This window comes from Phocoena phocoena, chromosome 3, assembly GCF_963924675.1.
Source record: "Phocoena phocoena chromosome 3, mPhoPho1.1, whole genome shotgun sequence".
Classification (NCBI taxonomy): Eukaryota; Metazoa; Chordata; class Mammalia; order Artiodactyla; family Phocoenidae; genus Phocoena; species Phocoena phocoena.
The window spans coordinates 163,957,294-163,979,780 of NC_089221.1; the positions used below are offsets into that span (position 1 = coordinate 163,957,294).

At 58.2% G+C, this 22,487-nt stretch overlaps 1 protein-coding gene across 2 annotated transcripts in view; it reads left to right on the forward strand.

Annotated features, from left to right (window-relative positions):
* The window catches only part of NFIX (nuclear factor I X), a 66,500-nt gene extending 48,032 nt beyond the window's left edge, over positions 1-18,468 (forward strand). The window contains exons 5-9 of one of the 2 annotated variants that reach the window (XM_065873100.1): positions 421-557; positions 3,536-3,658; positions 5,605-5,780; positions 13,713-13,804; positions 18,454-18,468. In XM_065873100.1, coding sequence (XP_065729172.1) covers positions 421-557; positions 3,536-3,658; positions 5,605-5,780; positions 13,713-13,784 — 508 coding nt within the window. In that variant the 3' untranslated portion in view covers positions 13,785-13,804; positions 18,454-18,468. Of the gene's footprint in view, positions 1-420; positions 558-3,535; positions 3,659-5,604; positions 5,781-13,712; positions 13,805-18,453 lie in introns of those variants that run through there. The other variant, XM_065873101.1, reaches the window with a different exon arrangement.
* The last annotated feature ends 4,019 nt before the right edge of the window (positions 18,469-22,487 follow it).

Here is a 22,487-nt window from a genome sequence, read left to right on the forward strand (position 1 = left end):
AATCATACTTTAATATAAAATAACGTAATATCACGATGACTGAGTTTTGTGTCACCCCCTGGCATTTCTGTCCCTGGCCAGTGCCTCACACGCCTCGCCCCAGCTGTGGGAGCTGATGGGAAATAGAAGGTGGGGCTGAGGAAGCAGTTGGGGGTTTTGCCCACTTCTTTGACTTGGGCAGCTCCATAGGTGATGGATGGTATTGTGACTGAGAAGGGGCTCAAGGAGGAGTGGGTGGGCTGGGCCCAAGGGGCTGTAGGTCTGGCCTTGGGGGGTGGGCACACAGCGAGTGCCCTGAAGTGCTGCTGACAGCGGGCACCCACTCCCCACATGGAAGACTGTCAGCGCAGGCTTCCTCGGCCTGCATACCAGCACCTCAGCTCATCCTTGGCCCACCTGACCCCTCTCCTCCTTCCCCAGCACCACCAAGCGCCCCAAGTCCATCGATGACAGCGAGATGGAGAGCCCTGTCGATGACGTCTTCTATCCCGGCACAGGCCGCTCCCCAGCAGCTGGCAGCAGCCAGTCCAGCGGGTGGCCCAACGATGTGGATGCAGGTATGGGCGCCACAAGGCCCGACCTGGAGCAAGGGCAGCATGGAGCCTCCTCTTCCCCCTCAGTTTACCTGGCAAACCTCTCACCGTTCCTCCTCCTGTTGGTGGCACTGCCCGTCTTTTCACCCCCTGAGCTTCCAGAGGAGGGCAGACCAGGAGAGCAGAGGCGAGCAGCTGGGTTGTCCCTGAGTGGGCAGTAGAGCCCATAGATGTGGCAGAAGGAAAGCAGAGGCCCCGACCCTGAGCCTCCGGGGCCCTGCAGTGGGGGACGTGGCCTCCCGCTCAGAGCCTCCTCATCCTCCTTCTCTTGGCATTTCTTTAGAGAGGCTGCCCCGGTTCTGCGGTCTTCATGGTTTAAAGCCATTTCTCAGACTGGGCACTCTTGACCTTTGGGGCCGCGGTATTCTCTGTAGCGGGGCCATTTTGTGTCCTGTAGGGTGCTGAGCAGCAGCCCTGACCTCCACCCACTAGATGCCAGGAGCAAACCTCCTCACCAGGTGTGAGGACCGAAAAGGTCTCCGCACATTGCTGAATGTCCCCTGGGGGGGACAGGACCTTCCTAAGTTGAGGACCACTGGTCTAAAGGGCCCAACTTCACAGAGAGGCGCAGAGCCTAGTAAAGAGCGAGCAGAATTGTTTTCAGGCCTCCCGATCCTCTCTAACCACACCCTTGCTGGTGAGTACACCCACCTTCACCTCCAGTCTTGACAGGAGGTATGGGCACACCTGGAGAGCCCAGGCGGGACAGAGGGGGGCTGTGTGTGTGTATGTATTACACAGGTGTGCATAAGGAGGCTGCCTGCAGGGTGCTTCTGCCGGACACATTGTTGGTGCAGCCTGTGTGTGTCCTCAAAGTATGGGTGTCTTGAGACCAGGTAGTGCAGACCTCTGTGTACGGGATGTGCATGAGGTGTGTCTGCATTGGTCAGGCCTGGGGACAGGGGCCTCGTTCTCTGACGCAGGAAGACGAGGGTCTACCTGATGGTGTTTTGCTTGGTATTCTGTAGATGTTCCCCTACCGGGAAGGGCCGAGTGGATGGGCAGGGGCCAGGGCTGGGGGAGAAGCAAGACTAAAGGGCAAGGGGGTGCTTCTGCTTTCCTGCTGCCCCAGATGCAACCTCTGGCTTCCGCTCTCAGCAACCTGGGAGGAAGAGAGGACTCACCTCCGGGCCTTGGGCTGAGGGAGAGGGTTAGACCAGCAGCAAGGCTCACCTCTGCCGGACAGCGCTCCGGCACGACTCTGGGTGCCCCTCCCAGGGTGTCGTGGCCAGCACAGCACAGATGCTTCCCTGGGGGAACCTCTGGAGGTGCAGAAAGAAGGGCTTGAGAAGGCCTTGAAGACTCCCCAGCTAGGGCCTCAGTGAAGTGTTTCCTCAAGGACTGGTATGCCTTGAGGGCCATGTCTACTGCTGGCTCCTGAGGCATGGGCCCCCAGGTCCCTCTGCGCAGACCTGGTTCCCAAGGAACCCTCCCCTCCGCAGTTCCCTCTCTCTCCTTTTCTTGGCTGCCTGCTGTCGAGCTTGCCACTTCTGCTCCTTCCAGCAGTCCCGCCCCGCACGGCCCCAGCATTCTCCCGCAGCACCCCCAGCTCCCTCGCCTTCCCCCCTTTTCCTGTGTACTCATCCCCTCCTCCCACCGACCCTGTGCTGTTTTCCTGTTCTGGGACAAATCACCAATTAAGCAGCCCAGCTGCAGGACTGGGAACAGCTGGGGAGGCACTGTGTGGCCATGGGGACAGCTGTGCACAGCTGGTGGAGGCGCTCCCCCCGTCGTGCCAGCTATCAGGTGGCACACAGCTGCTGCCAGATAACACCTCTGCTGGCGGCTGGGAGTTCACCCTTTCCCCGCCTCTTCCCTCTGTGGTTAAGACAGCTCTTATTTCTGTGTTCTGAAGCCTCCCCCCGAACCCCCCCGCCACCCAGCACACACACCCCCAACCCAAACCGATTCAGTTTGTGTCCCAATGATGGCAGCTCTGGATATCTGCCCTGACTTCCCCTTATCCCTCCCAGCCTGGGCATAGCCTCAAGGCCCAGCTGAGGACAGGAGACAAGCTCCCCTGGGGGACCTGGCCTGGGGGCCCTGCTTTGTATAGCATCTTGGATGTCATGCCCACTGGGCACAGAGATGACCTTGATTGGCAACATCAGGCTCTTCGAGGGAGAGCTCAAATGGGGTATTCTCTGTGTCCCTGTCTCCTGCTGAATGTCACCCCATCTCTGGTACTGGGAGCCGAGCAAAGCCCTGGAATTACCCGTGCTCTGACAGTCCGGCCTTTGGGTGCCCTGACTGAGGAAGTCCTTTCCTGTCTAGCCGTAACCCCAGCACCCGCCCAGGCCCTCCAGCCTCCTCCCTGCTCTCTGGTCAGATGCTGTTTCTCCGCTGTGGTCCTTCCCAAGGGCCAATGGCTGTGCTTTCCCTTCCCGTAAGGAGCCCTGGTTTCTTCCCATCGGAACCTCCCAGAGCCCAGGGCCCCGCGCTGCGCGGGAGCTCAGTTCCCTGACCAGCGATCAAAACCCCGCCCTCACCCCCACCCCACCCCGCATGGAAGCGCGGGAGTCCTAAACCCCTGGACCGCCAGGGGAGTCCCTGGGCCGGCTCGCTCTGAAGCTGCTCTCCCGGGCTCCGCCTGCACACCTTCCCTGCCCTCTGGCCCTGCATCCCCCCTTTTACTCTGTTCCCCTTGAGCTCCTTATCTGCTTGTCAGGGGGCAAGGTGGGCCCCCTTGCTCACTCCCTGCCCAGTGCACCGAAGGGCCTTATTTTCCTCTCCTGTCGGCAGCACCCACGGCAGGATGGTCTGCACACGGCCTGAGAAACAGAGCCACAGTCAGGCAAAGGAGGCAGGAGGGAGCCTGGTGGGGGAAGGGGCAGCCGGGAGGGGGCCGAGGAGAGAAGGAGTGAGCTGCTGGCTTCCCACCTTCCCCTGCTCCCTCCCCACCCCAGCTAAACCTGCCCTGTGTTGCTGATTCCTCCCCCCAGGCCCGGCTTCTCTAAAGAAGTCAGGAAAGCTGGACTTCTGCAGTGCCCTCTCCTCTCAGGGCAGCTCCCCGCGCATGGCTTTCACTCACCACCCGCTGCCTGTGCTTGCTGGAGTCAGACCAGGTGAGAAATGGAGGGCCCGGAGGGGGGCAGTGGGGGTGGCAGAGGAGCCCACATGGGCAACTGGCCAGGCAGAGGGGCCAGGGCCGACCCTGAGTGACAGCCCCAAGCTCTCTGAATGGGCTATGGTATGGCAGTGGGTGGGCATGGGAACGGGCCCTCCCTCCGCAGCAGCGCCTCCTCCAGACCCAGGCCAGCCCTTGGGCCTCCTCACCTTGTTCCTCAGCACTCTCCCACTTGCTTCTCACACCCCCTGTGCATGATGCACGCTTGTGCGCTGTGTGTGCACGGGTGTGTGTGTTTGCCTGTGTGCGTGCATCGGATGCGTGTGTGCTCGTGTGTGTGGCACAGGCCTGTCCTGAGGCTTCCTCCCTCCCACTTACCCCTGACTGCGGAAACCTCAGGCCCATTCCTACGCAGTTCTCCTGTCCTCCCTCCAGCTGTGGGTGGGATAGCACAGGCTTCTCCCTCTGCCCTCCTTTCAGCTCTTGTCTCTCAACTCCTCACAGAGCCCGGGGCCTGTTTTCCCAGCACCAGCCCAGGTTGATGTGAGCACGGGTTGAGAACAGTACTCCTAGGAGCCCAGGCCCCCTTCTCGGGGCCTCCCTGCTCTTTTCCAGAAGTGGAGGGCTAGGCCAAGGGGGAAGGTGGTACCTGGGCTGCTCTTCAGGGAAAGGAGCTGGCCCTGCTGCCTTGGGAGCTCTCTTGCTTCAGTCTCACGGAGAGAGTGCTCGAGGGAAGGATGCCTCCATGTTCTGGAGGGGATGGAATCAGGCAGGAAGCTGTGGAAGCTGAGTCCTCAGCCACTTGCCTCTTCCCTCTCTTGGCACCTGTCTGGCAGAAAGAGGCCTGGGTTTTTTCTGAACACTGCCCTGTGTCCCGTGTCCACCCTCTGTCTCCTGGGCCCTCCACGGAGAACACTGAGGTTTTACCCTCCCGGCTTCTTCCTCAGGGCCTCCTGGCTGGGAGCCCAGAGGCAGCCAGCAGCGGGGCAGGGCGTGGTGGCCGCAAGGTGGGGGCGGGGAGCCCAGGCCCTCTGCACAGGCAGCGGGAGGGCAGCAGGCCCTGCTCAACTCAGCTTTTATGAACTCCAGAGAGAAGCCAAGTTTCTTCAGGCCCCTAATGAAACTGAGAGCAAGAGGGAGCTGATTGGAAACAGACAGGAGGGGGAGGACTTGGCCAGGGAAGAGCTGGGGCCTGCTCCAGGGTGGGAGATGTGCGTTCGGGGACGTGCGTACGAGCGATTGGGGCTGAGCACAGAAGAATGCGGCCTGGGCAGCAGCAGCCAGGTGCACACCCACCGCACACAGGAGATGTGTGTGTGCACTGCAGGGGCCCCTCTTGCACTGGCGCAGGGCTGTGTGTTTATCTGCAGCCCCACAGAACGGGTCTGTCTCCTCATCAAGGCTCCCCACCCAGGCCCCGGACCGGGGTGAGGTGAGTGAGGCACTCACCTCGGCACAAAATGTCAGGGAGCCCCTAAAATCTCAGTCATCAAGATAAATTTTATTTTAATGCAATATTTCTAAAAATTAAAATGATCGCAAAGATACACGATGAGCAAATGTCAATATTTTAAATAAAAGATTGGACCGACCTTGTGCTTGCATGACCCTCACTTACCTCACCCTAGCTCTGGCCCTGGTTCCAATCAAACTTTATTTACAAAGATAAGCAGCTGGTCTGTGGGTCCCGGTTTGCCAAGTTGGCTTTTTAAAATATTGCATTAAAATGTTATTTATCTTGATTTGCTGAGTTATTTGGCACCATCTTAACTTTCACACTAGCGGCCAGTGCCTCGCTCTCCTCACTCTGGTCCCTGCCTTGCTCCTGCCCGTTCTCTGGATCCAAAGTGCTCTGACCAGCAGTCCTCCTTGTCTTCAGTGCCCCCCACCCCACTGCCTCCTAGGCCCTGACGATGCCCTTTTCTTCCTGCCACGTGCATGCAGGGAGCCCACGGGCCACAGCATCAGCGCTGCACTTCCCCTCCACATCCATCATCCAGCAGTCGAGCCCATACTTCACGCACCCGACCATCCGCTACCACCACCACCATGGGCAGGACTCGCTGAAGGAGTTTGTGCAGTTTGTGTGCTCGGATGGCTCGGGCCAGGCCACCGGACAGGTGAGTCCAGAGGACCCCACGAGCCCCTCTACAGCTCATCTTTGCGTCTGTCTGTCTGTCTCAGGGCTCACAGGGAGAGGGCCCAAAAGCTGGGAGCCCACCTGGGGCTGCAGCGGCAGAGAGCCGGTGGTGCCGAACACCTCGATCTTCTGGGTCTGGGAGTAGGGGTCCACGTATCAGGCCGGGGCCTGTTTGTCATGGTCCAGAGATGAGGGGGCAGTGGCTGGGCCCACCTTGCTTGGGCTTTTTGCCCTCCTTGTGGTCTTTTGCTCTAGCAGGAGTGTACCCATGATCTGTCCAACCTGGGCCCAGGCCCCTTAGCTCCTAACACCCCTCTTAAACCTCAGGGCTGCAGGGATTTGGTAGGTTCTAGACCAAGGTTTCCCACTATTGACACTTGGGGTTCTTCATTCTCTGTTGTGTGGGGATGTCCTGTGCACTGTGGGGTACTGAGCGGCATCCCTGGCCCCCACCCACTCTGTGCCAGCAATACCGCCCCCTCCCCAGCTGTGTTGATCATGAATGTCTCCAGATTTCAGTGTGCCCTGGGGGCATCATCATCCCCCAGTGAGAAGCCCTTAGTAGAGGGCAGGCCTAGTTCCACAGGGTCTTTCATGAGACCCCTGTTGGCAGGACTCTTAACAAGGGGTTCTCAGGTCAGTCATGGTTCTGGAGTGAAGTCTTCTGCTCCTCAGCCTGGGAGAGAGACTGGCTCCCCATGGAGTTCTGTGGCCCCACTGTCCTTCTCCGTCAGCAAGCCCCGGGGCCTGGTCACTGATGAGCAGAAACACAGAGCCACTCAGCAAAGGAATTATCCCAGACGGCAGTGGGCCAAAGATGACCCTTCCGTGGGACGGTGGTCCTTGTTTAGTCCCTGGGAGACCATTCCAGGTTGGGGCATGGTGGTCTCTAGACCTCTGGGAATGTTCTGGAACTCCAGCAGCATGCTGTGCTATGAGAAGGCCCAACTCCTTTCTCCACAGTTGGTCCAGCCTGGAACCCCACTGTGAGAGATCAGATGGGGAGGACACTCAAAGTGCCTTGGTAGGGAAAGACATTGGGAAGCCCATTGCCAGAGGCAGCCCAGCGAGAGCAGCGGCCCTCCGCTCAGCCTGGTGCGGCCTCGGGGCGCCCTGCGCGGTGCTGGTGTATGGATCTGGGGCAGGGCCGTGGCTCAGCCTCCTTGCTCTCGCTGTCTAGGACAGAAGCCAGTCTCCTTCCCTACCTCCCACTCTTCTTCCTCTTCCACTTTTCTCATCTTTTTCTCCCCGTTGCCCTGCAAGGGTTTCTTTTGCTGGCTCTGCAGCTCCTTAGCACACTCAGAGCTTCACCCACCTCTCTGGACAAGCTCTGTCCACTCTTAGGGGCATGGAGGGAAAAGTGGACATGACTCCAACAGCTTCCGTGCTTCCTTCAGAGATGCTGGCAGAGTCTACGGGAGCTGCCAGCATGTGTCCCAGCCCCCAAGGGGCCTGGGGTCTGGAATATGGATCAGAGAGGCCAGGAACCCTTCCGTGCCTGCTTCTCACCTAAGGACGCAGCTGGGGTTTGGAATCAAAATGACAGCCACCTGGGGGACCAACTTAGCCCAAAGAGCCTAAGCTGACCCACAGGACCCTCAAGAGTGTGGGTCAGTCTATCCCTGGGCATCCTGATGGCCAGGTCTTGAGCCTCTCCCTGATCAAGGGCTCAGGAATTCCCTGGAGGTCCAGCGGTTACGACCCTGTGCTTTCACGGCCGAGGGCCCCGGTTCAGTGCCTGGTCGGGGAACCGAGATCCCACAAGCTGTGTGGCGTGGCCAAAAAATAAATTAAAAAAAGATCAAGGGCTCACTTGGCCTAGACGGTTCTCTTCTCAAGGCAGGTGCCTGCTTGGAGTATACCGCAGACAAAACGCTACCGACAGGGGAGCGAACAGCCCCTCTGGTTAAACAGAGAGTCTAGTTCGGCTGGAGAGCAGTCTCTGCAGGTTTCCTCTTGTGGCCTGTTGTGCCCAAGAGTTGGGGGGTGGGGCTTGAATTCTGCAGTGAGTCTGCTCCACTGGGCCCAGTTTCTGAGAGGAGGCTAGAGATGGCACCACGCTATGGAGGAGGGGCGAGCCAGAGAGAGGCCCTGGGCTCTGCAGCTGACCTGGTGGCAGACGGTGGCGGTACAGGGCTGTGCTTGCTCCATAGCCACCTCCAGAGTAGTAGTTCTCAGTCTTAGCATGTATGAGAGTCACTTGGAGGCCTCACTAACACACAGGTAGCTGGGCCTCACCTAATTCTGATTCAGCAGTTCTGGTGTGGGGCCGAGAATCTGCATTCCCCCCCCAAGTTCCCAGGTGATGCTGCTTCTGGTCAGCGGACCCACTTTTAGAACCATTGATCTAGAGACTAGAGGAGTAAATTCCTAATCTCCTTGAGAATCTGAAGTTATGGATCATCTTTGCAGAAAAATATATGCATACAAAATTTTACAGACAACTTGCAGAATGGTTCCCAGGCACCTCTTAGACCTCAGCGTAAGGCCCTGATTGAGAAAACCACATCGGTAAAGGCCAAGGTCAAATGGAGACACCACTTAGAGGACATGCAAAGGGCAGAAAGAGGATACCTGGTTAGCTGTATTTCTGTCATAGAGAAGAGGCCACCAGGTGAGCACGATGGAGAAGTTGCAGGGCCTGATGGGAGAGTATGATTCTGGGAGGCAGAAAGCCTGGTACTAGCTCAACCTTGACCACCAGCGCCAGAATGGCCAGGCCCGCATCTTCATCTGTCAGATGAATGTGAGGAGCTCTCCCAGCCCCTAGGTTCCTTCTAAGATCTTAACTCACAAGGTCTTAAGGCACTGCAAAGTCACAAGACCTTGAGATTTTTAAAACCTCAACTTGTACCCCAACCAGAGCGGAGACATCCTAGCCTGGCTGGGACTTGCTTCCAGAAACTGAATGTTGTAAATCAGCAGGTTTCGACGCCTGGCCATATTGGGCTAGGATTTGCTTTATTGGATGGGATTAGTGATTTAGATCCTCCTAGGCAGAGACAGGCTCTGAGGAACCAGAGGCTGCCCTATGGGAGCAAGGGCTGCCTGGAAAGCTCCCGTGTCCCAGCCCCCCCCCCCCCCCCCCCCGGAGCCCAAGCTCAGGACAGCCCGGAGAGAAGAAGTGAGGCTGTGAATCTGTTGGGATCATTCCATTTCCTGCCCTGATGGAAGAATGAGATAGGAACAAGATAGACTGTGGAAATGAGGGAAGGCAGTTTCCACGTGTATGTCAGAACCACCCTGCAGAACCGGAAACCCTTGCTCTCTGGCCGGTGCTGTTGCTTGGAACTGAAAGGTCCATTTCCAAAATGACACCCAGCACAAAGGGTCTTCAGCCCAGGACACCAATAAGCACGAGAGGCAGCCACTGCTTGCTTTTGTCACGGGCCTCTAAGTGGGCAGGAAAGATCAAGTCAAGGGAACCATTTGGAGGGACAGTGTCAGACCTAGGTGACTGGTCACTGGAGGGTGGGACAGCAGAAACTCAGAAGGGCATGGCCTGCGCGGTTCAGCCATGGGGCTCTGTGGTTTTAAAGTGCAGCAGGATGGACTAAGTTGATTCAACTCAGTCAGTGGGACTTGAGTGCTACATGCTTGGGCCACACAGAGGTGACGTTCCACCTGCTTGTTGGGGAGCCTTGGAGGCAGTCTGCTTCAGAGGCTCCAGTGGAGGTCAACAGTGTCCTGGAAGAACGAGAGAGAGAGAGATGGATGGTGATTCAGGACATCTGGCTGGTCCCCATGCTGGGGATGGTGTTTTCTGAGCAGGCTTTGAAGGGTGTGAGAAAGGGTATTCTAGAACAGTGGGTTCTGCAGTTAGCAAGTGTGCAGCTCCGACTGCTTAGGCTGTGTTCTGGAAACCCCAGTAGGTTTACAATCGGAAGTACTCAGGGGGGAGGGAGTGTAGGGGCATGAGTGGTGGAAGACCCCATCTGGGCTCTATCACGGCGGCCTTGCGTGCCTGGCCGGGGAGATTATGTTTTATGTCAGATGTAGCCGTAGCTGTGGAAGGTTTTAGGGCATCAGAGAAGTCTGAACTCCTTTGGGTTTGGGAAGAGGGTTAATGAGTCTGCTGGAAAGAATCCGTAGGATCCTAGGAGTTAGACAGACATGACTCTGACCTTCAGGCCTTTCCAATTACAGCCGGGTGACCTTGGCTAGACCACTTAATCATGAAGAGCCTCAGTATCCCCTGTTGTGGAAGGCGGAGAGTAGAGCTTCCCTTGCAGCAAGGTTTCTCAGCCACAGCACTGTTAATCTTTGGGCCAATGAGCCTCTGTCCTGGGGGCTGCCCTGTGTGTTGTAGGGTGTTGAACAGCATCCTCAGCCTCCATCCCCAAGCTGTGCGCGGAATGTCTCCAGACACTGTCACTACCCAGAACTGCCCTGAAGCAAGAACCACTGCCTTGCAGGGTGGTTGGAGGATTGGACACAACCTGAGTGAAGGGCCTAGTACAGAGCCAGGTGCCAAGGGTGCCGAGCCGCTGAGCACAGTCCGCAGAGGGGAGGCCCCTTGGGAGTCTCACTGTCATAGTCCAGGTGAAACCAGTTAGGAGAGAAGGACGACCTAGCTGGACACGTCTAGGGGTGGGCCCCACAGGGTCTGCCCACCAACAGAAGGAGGAGCATAGGAACCTCCCAAGGTCCTAAACCTGGGTGGCTGGGAGGGCAGAGGTTTGACCCACAGGAGAGGGACCAGTTTAGGATGAAAAGCTGTGGCCTGGCCCCCTTGCGCCCAGGCTGCAGGTGGTCATCGAGGGCACTGCCCAGAGCAGCAGGAGGTGTGGAGCCCAGGGAAGCTGTGTCTGCAAGAGGCTGGGGACCTCTGCCCTTCCTTGTGGCTCCTACACCCCCTGAAGCCCAAAGGCTGATTGAACACAAGGCCACACATGGGGCCTGGAGGAGGAAACTCAAGTGTAGGGCACAAGGGGGAATAAAGGATAATTAGTGGATCTGGTGACCAGACATCCCCAGCTTCTGAGGGAAAGCCACTCAAAGAACCTTGTGGGAACCAGAGCTGCCAGCAATGGATTTTCCTCTTGGGCTGTTCTGTAGCAGATAAGCCAGCACCCCACTGTCCTCAGGCTACCAGAGCCCAGGGCATGCTCCCTGGCATCCCCCCGAGACCATGACACGGGGCAGATGCTGGTGGGCCTGTGGTCCTTGGTTGGGTCTGCTGGTCCTACCCCAGGGGCCCACGGAGGGGAGGCATGTGTGTGTTTTACGGGGGCACAGGAGGTAAGCTGGTACATCTTTGCTGCCATAGGAGAAGGTCTTCAGGAGCGTGAGAGTTGTGAGTGCAGCTGCTTGTACGGCTAGGTGGCATGTTTCGGTACCTAAAACCTGTTCCCTAAGAAATAACAAACCACCCGTCGGACATCTCCCTTCCTCCCTCCCACAACTTCAAAAGAGAACTAAAAAAAAAAAAAAAAAAAGAGAGAAACACCTGAGAGACCAAATAGAGGCCTCACGCCCTCACCAACCCTGTGCCCTGGAGGAGAGAATCCCGTCCTGCATCACCTTCCGCCGGGAGCGCCCGCTCTCAGGAGCGAGCTGGCGTGGCCGCGCAGGGGAGCGTGTGTCTGTGTGTGATGTGCCTTCATGCGTCACTCTATTTATGTTGTTCGCAGCCCAACGGTAGCGGCCAGGGCAAAGTCCCGGGGTCATTTTTGCTACCACCGCCGCCTCCAGTGGCCAGACCTGTGCCCCTTCCTATGCCTGATTCCAAATCCACCAGCACTGCCCCAGACGGCGCCGCCTTGACTCCTCCATCACCTTGTAAGTGGACGATGAAACCGAAACCACAACGCCCAGCGTCCCCAGCCCATCCAAACAGTCTCCACTGCAAAAAGAAAAGCCCCCTCCCTCACTGCCAAAGCCCCCCAACCCAGAGTGCCACGGAGCCTCCCACCCAGACAAGAGCAGAGCTGAGCCCCCCCAACCACGGCCTCCTGGGCCTTAGTTGCACCAGCCAGCACCCCACTAGCCCCCCTGCCCGCCCGCTGCTCCCAGCTGGGGCCCCTGGCCCAGGCCCCTCCGGGGGGCGGGAGAGGGAGCACAGTGGGGCACACAGGCCAGGGGTGCTGGCCAGGGAGGGAGGGGGGAGGGGAGGCACAGCCATGCCATCTTCATGCCTAATTGCTGTTTTTTCATTTTTTGTTTTTTCGTTTTTTGATTTTTTTGTTGTTTCGTTGTGCCCCCCCCCACACCAAGAAAATTAAATGTGACCACAAGGCGACGCCACCACCATCCCCTTTTTGCCTTTGCCCCCCTCACCTCCATTCTGGGTCCCTCAGGCCTCTAAATGTGCAGCAGGCCAGCCCCTGATCCCCTCCCCTTCAGCCTTCAGTCTCATATTTGGTTTCTCGTTGTTCCTCTTTTTTTTTCCCCCCCTTCCCATCCCTCTCCCTTCCCTCAATTTCTTCCCCAGGTTGGATGTTCCAAGGACAAGGAAGGGCTCTGGGCCTTGGCTTACTTCATCTCTTTCTCTCTCTCTCTTTCTTTTTTTTTTTTTTTTTTTTAAAACCGATGACAAATTTTGTCAAAGGGAAGAGAAAAATCTGAGTTGAGAGGCCCAAGCTAGACCCGACGACGCTTGAAGGACAGGAGAGGCGGAGGGTGGGCGGCGTGCCGTCTGTGGGACTGTGGGCGGGGGGTGGGCAGCGCTTCGGGCGCTCTGGGGGCTGGCAGGCCGTGGGCCAGGACTTCGGGACAGCGGCGGAAGGGGTGGCCCATCTCACCACTTTTCTTCGTCTCGCGCTCTCTGTCTCACCTTCTTTTTTCTTGGTTTGAGTTCTTTTCCCCTGTCCATCCTCTTCATGCCATCTTCTCATCTGCATTCGCCACAAGACACGAAGTCATGGTCATGGTCATTGGAGGTGGGCAGGGTGGGAGAGGGGGAGCCAGGCTGCGGGGTGGCTGGGGGCCACTTATGGACAGAATCTGGTGAGCACGGGGTCCCTGGGGTGTATCTGGTGCAGGGGGTGGTGGGGTGGGGGCTCCCAGTTAGCTGTGACATTCCTCGTCCTCTCTGGGGGCATCCTTCCTCCTGGGGGTGCAGCGCCAGTCCCCTCCCATAGGGCTCCAGCCAGACAACCCAAGAAGAGCTCCTGGGTATTTGGCCCATTTGCCCCCCAGACCCTAGAACAGTTGCCCCTGGTGCCCAAGCCCTGGGCCTTTGCCAGGCCCTCTGGCCTCCTCGTCTTGTACCTCGGGTCCCTGGGAACAGCAGGACCATAGGCCCTGGCTCATCCATCAAAGGAGGAGAATGTCTGCCGGGCCTGAGCCTCGCCCCCGCTGTGCCTGAGCCAGCAGCCAGCTCCCAGACCCCTCTCTGACCCTGACCCACCCAGCTCAGCCCTCTATTGGGACCCTTCAAGTTTCCCAAACCACCGGCCCAGTCCTTGGGCCCAGAGTGGTAAGTGGTGTAGCACCCAACTAGGCACCCCAGTTGGAGGGGTGGCCTGGCTGAGATGGCCTTCTCCGAGCAGGATGGGGCCAGTCTGCCAGAACTCCCACCCTCCCCGGCTCCCTCTTCTCCAGACCCAAGAGGGCCAGTAGGAAAGCAAGGGTACTTGCTTCGGGTGCTCTGGGACGAGGGGTATCCCTGGCCCTGCCTAGTGCCTGTTTAGGGGACAGAAGTGGGCCCATGGGGCCTCAGCTATAGCCTCCAGGGCCATGAAAGAGGATACCTGGCTGCAACGGAGTGCCAGGGGTGGGGGACTGTGTGCTCCTGGTCCAGTGAGAGGATGAGGGGGCCCCTCGGGCCTGTCCTTCCCACTGCCAGCTTAAAGCCCAGGCAACATGGTCTAACCTAGTCTCTCCCTCTTCTCAGCAGTCCCAAAGGGCAGTGCCCGGGCAGGCTCCAAGTCCTCACGGGGTCTCTCCCTCTCTCCCCTGCTCCCCACAGCATTCGCAACGACAGGCGCCTCCTCTGCCAACCGGTTTGTCAGCATCGGACCCCGGGACGGCAACTTTCTGAACATCCCACAGCAGTCTCAGGTAGGAGGCCCTGCCCACCAGGTGGATGCAGGCAGGGGTGGGGGCATCTTGGTGTCCGGGAGGAGGCAGGGATCCTTGGGGCAGTCCGGGAGAAGAGGCTGGGGCAGGGCTGGAAGGCTCAGGCTTTTGCGTGCCCAGCTGAGCCTGCCTCCCCAGGCAGCCCCCAGGCCCCCTGGCTAATCAGCTAATTGGATAATTAGCTCTGACAGCCCTGGCCCTGGGGAAGGCAGCCAAGGACCCAAGGCTAGAGGCGCTCTGGGCCAGGCCTGGTGGAAGCAAAGATGGAAGCAGGAGGCTCCATCCGGAGGAGGACAGGGTCTGCCTTGTTGCTTTCCTTTTGCTCCGGCTGGATGCTCTAGCCCCTGGCCCTCCCCTCTTCCTTGGTTTTGGGTGGGCTGGGTTGGGGGTGGAGGAGGGACAGAGGCGGCCTGGTGGGCCACGTGCCCAGAGACTCTGGCACCGAGGGTAAGGCAGGGCTCAAAGCCGCCCTGGCGGGGCAGCTCCCCCACGTCCTATGAATCCTGTTAGAGGGGAGGCCAGGCTGCTGGAGCCCCCAGTCCTGCTGCCATCTGCCCCCAGTTCTCACAAGGAAATGCCACCCCTCCAGCCCTCCTGCCGGAGGCCCCTGGACCTGGTTTTGCACAGGCATCTTTGCACACACATGCACGCAGGCCCTCTCCTCCCTGTGCCTGTCCCCAAGAGGCTGGGAATAGCCTGTAGAGCCCAGGGCCCTCAGGGCACAGGGACCAGCCTCTGGAGCAGGGCAGAGGCAGCTTTTACAGTATGAGGCTTCTGGGGAATGGAGGGGAGGGGAGCATGCAAATATCTTTTTCTTTTGCACATTTTACAAAAACACACCCTGTGAGCCCAGGGCCTTGGAGGCTTCCTCAGCCCTGGGAACACCTCTTTCAGCTTCTGCTCCCTCTTTGCTCTGAGGCCCAAGTCCAAAGAAAGTTGGTGGATGGAAGTTTTGTGTGTGTGGTTTAAGGTTTTGTTTTTTTCCCTTTTCCTTTCCCTCCCTAAAAAAAAAAAAAAAAAAAAAGAAAGCCAAAAAACTTTGTCAAACTTCAAACTTCAGAGCTCCCTAGTGGCAAGGAGGGGAGGGGAGGAGAACTTCAACCCCCTCAAGCTTCCCACCCCCTTTCCCCAGAGTCACGTCTGACCCGTCTGGTTTCCAGGAGCAACCAGACATGATGTAACACCCAGATGAACTTGAACTTGGGGGTGTTGAGAAGAAAAACAATGGCTCCGAGCAGGGGCTGGAGCCAGCCCCCTCCGCTCTGTGCCAGGGAGGCCAAGAGAGCCCTGCTGGTAGAGGGCAGGAGGGGGTGCCAGAGGAAGGGACAGCAGGAGGGCCTCCCCTCCTGGCTCTGGGCTGGCACCAGGCGGCAGGGCTCTGGTGCCCCTGCCTGCCCACCCTCCCTCCCGCTGTCCGCCCTGCAGCTCTGACTGTATATACGCTTGTTCACTCTCGGGGACCACTGCCATGAGCCCTCCCCATTCACCCCATTTCCGCTTCCACACGCTTTCCCTTCTTCACTTTCTCTGCTCACTTTGCTTGGATGTTGGGGCCAACTCAGAATCTGAGGCAAGTTTGGGAAACAGTTTTTCTTCCCCTTGTTCCTACAAGGAGCCTTGGGCCGGGGCCCTGAGCAGGCAGGTGTGTCTGGGGATGGGGGTTGGGGGGCCGGAGTCGGACAAGCCGAGCGAGCGGGGAGCCCTCGGGCCTGGGGGCAGGCAGGCGGCTGCAGCGGGCGCAGGGGGTCCAGTGGGGGGCGGTTTCCACAGTAACCAGTGACTTTAGCTGATCTCTGGAGCACCAGATGGAGAGAGAACAATAGAATGAGGGAAGAAAAGAGAATTTTACCAATTTTGTCATTCCCTGGGCAGCGTTTTTTACTTAGTTTTAATCAATTTTGGACCTGGCTCGGAAGCAGGGAGGTGTGAGCAGAAAAAGCCGCTCCGTGCTTGGCAGCAGATCCCCCATTTCTGGGACCCGTGGGGAGGCACCAGGGAGTCCCGTTGGAGTTGTCTTTGTCCCTGACTCCAGGCCTGGAACCAGAGTCTTCCTCCTCTGAGGGGAGGGCCCCTCAATCTGAGCACGTCCCCCTGCCCCCCACCACTGTGCGGCTCAGGAGGCCCCAACGGGGCCAGTCTGGGGCCTTGGCTTGGCCGCCAAGGGCATCGAGGCCAAGCAGGCCCTCCCTGCACTGGTTGTCCCTGGCCTCTCTTCCCTCACAGGAAGGGGGAGGGGCAGGCTCACAGCCAGGGTGATGGTGTAAGGGTTCTGGTGTAGTCTCCCCTCGGGAAGGTGTGTGTGTGTGTGTGTGTGTGTGTGGGTGGGTGTCCCAGAGAACACTAACACCCGAGCCTGCAGGGACAGGGGGCTCACTAGGGCAGCTCCCCTATTCCTCCGGCCAGGACCAAAGCCTGGGAGCTGGCTGCTGAACCAGCCCTCCCCCAGCCACTGAGAATGCCTGAGGCCTGGGTTTCCTCCACACCTTGCTAGGCCCCCATGAGCCTCCACTTGGCCTAAAATCAGTCGATGGGGTTGAACTTTGGGCAGGTGCTCCAGGAGCTCCATCAAAGGAGGGCAGGTCTCCTCTCTGCATGTTGTCCAGTACGTGGCAGGAAGTGTAGTATCTCTGCCCACCCAGTAAATGCTAGCAGTGCCCCCAGTCATTGTGGCAACCCCAAACCCCCGTGTTTCCAAATGCCCTCCATCTGCACTACCCAGTGTGGTGGCCACTGGCCACATGTGGCTGTTTAAATTAAATAACGAGAGAAAAATTTAGTCCCTTGGTCACACTAGCCATATTTCAAGTGCTTAGAAGCCATGCATTGTTAGTGGCTACTGCATTGGACAGCACAAATAGAGAATATTTCCATTGTCCCATAAAGTTCTAGATGATCTCCGAGGCCCTTTCTTCTTTTTTCCAGTTTTATTGAGATATAATTGACATATATAGCATTGTATAAGTTTAAAGTGTACAACATAATGACTTGACTTACGTACATCACGAAATGACTGCCACAAGAGGTTTAGTAAACATCTATGATCTCATATAACCAAGGCCCTTTCTAACTCTAAAACTTGATGTCTCCATCTCACGGTGGACGATGGCCTGCGGTTCCAAACCAGAGCCTGAGGGCTGTAGGCATAATCTGTGTGACCAAAACAAGTGTTTCACATATTGGAAAATTTCACGTGAAATTGTCTGGATTTTCAAGCTTCTTTTCTTTTTTTTTTTCAAATTAATAATTTATTTTTGGCCGTACCACATGGCATGTGGGATCTTAGTTCCCCGACCAGGGATCGAACCCGCACCCCCTGCATTGGAAGCTCAGAGTCTTAACCACTGGACGGCCAGGGAAGCCCTTCTAGCTTCTTTTGAAAATTTGGCTGATCTAGCTACCCTAGGCCCTCACCCTGATGCGGCAGCCTTGGCCACAGCCTTGGAAAGGTGCGGGTGTCCTGGTCACCACAGACCCTGCCTCCCTGTGAACACGCCACACATAGCAGTTAGGAGCATTGAGTCTGAGCTGCCCCCTGCATTTGAGTCCCAGCTTGGCCCTGTGGGCTGTGTGGCCTTGGGCAGTTCAGCCACCCTCTCTTCACCTGGCTTCTGTGCAGGGTTGGAGTGAGGATAGAATGAGTCAGCACCCGGTGCATGCTCTGTAGTTAGCTCTGCTTGGCCTCTGCAGATCTGAGTCTGTGACCCTGAGCCGGAGAGAGGCCCCAAGATGCATTTTCAGGGACCACCCACCACCATTTTGCCCCGAGGGTACCACCAGACATACCCAGGCACTGTAGACCATAGAGGAGAACCCCCCTGCCCCGCCCCTTGGCCGTGAGGTGGGGCCAGAGCCTTTTGTGGAGGGTTCTGCCAGGCAGCCCAGTTCCCAGGGGTCCACCCTAGGTGTGTTTTGTACTGAGTGGCTGCCAGAGCCTGTTTGTGGGAAGGCGGCGCCCCCTGCTGGCACCCTGAGGGAAGCGATGCCCACGCGAGGGAGCCTCAGGTCTTCCACAGGGCGTGGCGCCCAGGAGGGTAGAAGATCAAGCCCACTGGGCTACTGATCCCTTCCCCCAGGCCTGGTACTGCTAGGGACTGAAGCCATGTGGTACCCACCCCTCCCCAGACTTTCAGGCTGTGGGACCTTAGCTGAGCTATGCAGATGGGAATTTCTGCTTTTAATCCAAAGAGACAGAAAGAAAACTCAGCAAGAAGCTGGGCTACCCCCCACGCCACTCCCCAAACCCCTCTGGGGACAAAAGCTGTAGCCTGGCATCCTCCCCCACCCTCCAGGACCCACACAAAAACCTAAACAATTGGAAACGTGGGCAGATCCCAGGTCTGTGCTTGTGCCAGTGCCAGCCACGGGGATTCACCCGCTGGGCACGGTACCCACGAGAAGGCCAGCTGGACTCCAGCACCGGAGGCAGGGTCTCTTAGGGGGTCAGGATCCCCACAGGAGGGACCGACAGAGTGGGGATGTACCTCTGCATGAGGTGTTGGTTCCTTGGCTCTGCTGGAGCTGGACCCTCCAGGGGCCTCAGGAACCAGCCTGGAGTCACAGGACCAGGTGGGAGCAAGAAGGGACCTGCCCCTGCTCTTCTCAATATCGCCTCTTTTTTCGTCCCATTTCAGTCCTGGTTCCTCTGATAAGATCGACAAAAGAAATGGCAAAATGAAAAGAAGAGGTTCCTCAAAAGGGGGGAGAAGAAATTTTGAGACGTGGAAAAAAATCCCCCAGCCCAGCCCAGCCCCACCGAAAAGCAAAAATTAGACGTCGTCAGCCACTCAGCCCTTCTCTCCTCCAGCCCGGGGACCCCTGCAGGCCCCCAGAAGCAGCTCAGTTCTCGGAGAGCCTCAGAAGAGGTCTCGGTGGAGCTGTGCACCAGCAGCCAAGCAGAAAGAAACATGCAAAACGGACTCTGTCAAGTAGAGGACAGAAAGAAAGGATGCAGAACTGCCTTCCTCCCCCCATACCCCGTCCCGGCCTTCTGGGGAAGGAGCAAAATCCCCAAACAAAGCAACCAGCACAATTCTGAAGGGGCCTGTCCCCCACCCTCACCCTTCCCAGGGGAACCCCACCCTCGACTAGGGCCGGAGCTTCACTAGGGAGCTCAGAGGACCAGCTTGTAAAGATGATGGGGTGCAGATCCAGAGGGCTCTCCCCTCCAGACTCCACCCCCTCCCTCCCTCACTGCCTTTGCCTCTGGCTTCTTCCCCCAGCTGCTCTGGACCGGGTGAGGCAGGGTAGCCTCGCGATGTCCCTCTGCCCCGCCCTCGGGCTAGAAGCCCCCCAACCCCGGCTGGGCAGGGGGCATCTCCCGGAGCTAGTTTTGTGCTCCCAGAATGGAGGTTGTTCTACCACCCGACCCTGAGCTGCAGGGGCAGTTCCCCGGGCCCCAAACCCCTCTGTACAGTCCATAGGAAAAGGTCGGAATGCTCTAGACAGCCCATCCCAGCCTGGGACAGGTCCCCTCTTCCCTCTCTCCCAAGGCAGGCCAGGAAGGTCACCGTCCTGACATGCTACAAGTGAGGGGAGGTGGGCCCCAGGTTGCCCCCACACCCCAGCCCCGCATGCAGGTGCCCTCGCTCCGCCCCATCGGTCCCTGCCCCTGCCCCTACGCAGACAGCCCTGCTGTGGCCGGGCCGGAGAGTGGAGCAGAAAGGGGACCCCGGAGTCGAGCGAGGAGGACGAGGCAGCCGCCGCTGCCGTTGGCTAAACCGCCACCCGCGCTAGGTAGGCGTCCTGCTTGCCGACTTTCAGTTCCTTTGGAGGGTGTTGGGTGTCGTCCTTTTTCAGAAGTGTTTTGGAGCTTTCTCTGCCTCCCCTTTCCCCCACGCCACCCCCACGGCCACTTCTCTCTGGATTTCAGCTGTAATGTCTTTACTCTTTATTTAGGGGTGGGGCATTCATTGTTTCGGTCTTTTTGCTGTTGCAATTGGGAACTCCTCCATTTGAGCAACTTGGGAACAATTTGGTAACACACCACAAGAAGTAGCTCTCCCCCACCACCACCACCACAGCCCCCTCCTCCCCCAAGGGATGGTTGGGGGCCTGTCCAGAGGGTCTTCAGAAGCCCCCCTGGGAGGGAGGGGAGCAAACAGCACGCCCAGCCCGCCTCCAGGGTGTGACTTGGCCCCTCTGGCTTGTCTTTCTGTGCCTTACTCCCTCCTCCCTGCATCTTGGCCCCCTTCTGGAGTCCTTGTGCCTCTCTCTCTCTCTTTCTCTCTCCTTCTTAACTGTATGAAAACACAAAGCACAGGTCAGGATCCTCTGAAAGTCAATCAACCCAACGTTGCACCACACAGGGGTGGGTTATGGGCTTTATTTATTGTGAATCTAGTTTGTGAGGCTGTGGCCCCAAGCAAAGGGAGGGAAGGAGGGGAGGGAGGTGGCTGGAGAGGAGAGGAGAGCTCTTACCTGGGGCAAAAGGGGCCAGCTTGAGTGGTGCCGCCTCCCCAGCTGGAAGCCACAAGGTGGCTGGCCCCAGGGGTGGCTTTTGTTGGAAGTTGAGCGAAGCCCCTCCCGCATCCGCGTGTAGCCCTCGAGGAGGACCGGGTCTGAGAAGCAGGGGATAGGGGAATCCGCGGGAGCCTGGGGGTCGTGGGGAGTAGGGCGGGGGGTGGGGGGCCGGGTGGGCCGGGCGTGACGCGCGGTCAAAGTGCAATGATTTTTCAGTTTGGTTGGCTAAACAGGGTCAGAGCTGAGAGGGGAGCAGAAGGGACCCCTGCCCCCCTGCCCGGCCGCACACGCCCCTTCCCTCGAAGACAATCGGGGCCGCGGGCGCGGTGGGTCCTCGGGGGCGGGGGTCTGCGGGGCGCCCGCCCAGGCGAGGTCGGAAGCTGCAGGCCAGCTGGGCCGGGGCGGGAGCGCGCCCTGCAGGGCTGCCGGGGTGGGCACGGGGGTTGGGGGCCGCTCCTTTCCTAAGTGTTGTTGTGAGGGGCAGGCGAGGGGCGACGAGGGCGACAGGAGATGTGGGGACGTGTTAGAAGAGAAAAAACCCACAAAAAATATATATGGGGGAAATGAACTTTTTTTTTTTTTTCATTGAACCAAGTGCAATGCATCAGAGAGTTTTCCTATCTTTGTATGTTAAGAGATTAAGAAAAAAAAATTCTATTTTTGTTGTAATGTCCTCGCGGCTCTGGGGACGCTAAAAGAACCGGGCCTGCCCCGCCTTGTGCGGGGGTAACGAAAGCTGAGTGTTTTTTCCTTTTTTTTTTTTTTTTGTTCTTTTTTTCTTTTTTTTTTTTTTTAAGTCGTTTTCCTGCGTTGACGAGGATGATCTGGGGTTTTTATTTGTTTCGTCGTTCGTTCTCGGTTTCGGTGGGAGGGCTGAAGGAAACGTTCACATTTTAGAATTGAAAAATAAAAAAAACAACACCTCGACATTAAAAAACCAACACAAGATCAAAAAGGAAAAGGACGAGAGAAAATTATTTTAAAGATAATTCAACATAAAAACCCTGGTGCTTCTTACATTATAAAGTACGTTTTAAAAAACCCACAAACTATTATACATAAGTTTATGAATCAATTAAATATCCTGCACTTGTTAGGAACACGCATATCCCTTCTTTGTTGAGTTTAACGGAACGGGACAGCGGCGTGCGCCCGGCGGCGGGCTGCTCTGGCCGCGGGTCTCCCCGGGCGCCCCCTCCCCGGGGCCCAGCGCCCCCTCCTCGCCCCATCCCCGTCCGGGCCCGAGGGCGCGGCGGCGGGTCCCCAGCCCCTCCCCCGCAGAGGTCAATGCCAACGAACAAACGTCCCCTCCCTCCCTCTCCAACCCGAGCGTCCTTCTTTGAGCCAGACGCCAACTTGACCCTCACCAGCATTATCAGGAGCGCGCTCAGCAAGTTGGTAGTTTCTCCCCTCCCCCGCCCCCCACCGCTTCCCTGGCGCCCGCGACTCAACATCACCCTCCCACCCCCACCCCGGTCACCCTCCGGGGAGTACGGGGAAGGCTCGACGCTCCAGGACAGGACCAGCCAAGCTGACAGGTCGATTCGCCCAGGCCCGCGCACGCACGCACGCACGCACACGGCCCCGCACACAGCCCCAGCCTACCCTGCAACCAACCCCGTCGACTGCCTTACACACCCGCCCCCGCGCTGGCCGGCCGACCTAGTGCCTTGTTCTCACCCCCGTGCTGGCGGAGCGGACGCCGCGCTCTGGGTCCCAGAGGGGCCGGGTGGCTCAGACGACCCACCACTTCCCCACCCCGACCGTGCTGAACGGACACCCCCCCCCCCACACACACACACGAGAGAAAATAAAGGAGCAATAAAGTCACGAGAACTTACGTCCCCCAATCGAGAGCCCGAGGGGCACCCCAGCCCCGCCTCTGCTCCCCCCCACCCACCCTTGGGGCGCCCCCCTCCCCCCGCAAGCCAGCCTGGGCCAGCCCCGCTTCGGCCCCGGGAGATCCGTGCGCCCGACCAGCACCAGCATCGCGGACCGCAAAGGCCGCCCGTCCCGTCAAACAAGTTTCTTCTTAGGCTAAGAAACGCAGTATATACGAGTATCTCTATATATAGTACTAATGGATTTGGTGTGCTTCCCCCTTAGCGTCCCCGTCCCTCCGCTCCTCTTCCTTCAGCCTGGTCTCCCCCTCTCTGCCCTCCACCCCCGTCTCTGCACTGAGATACATAAGAAACAAGGGTAGTTT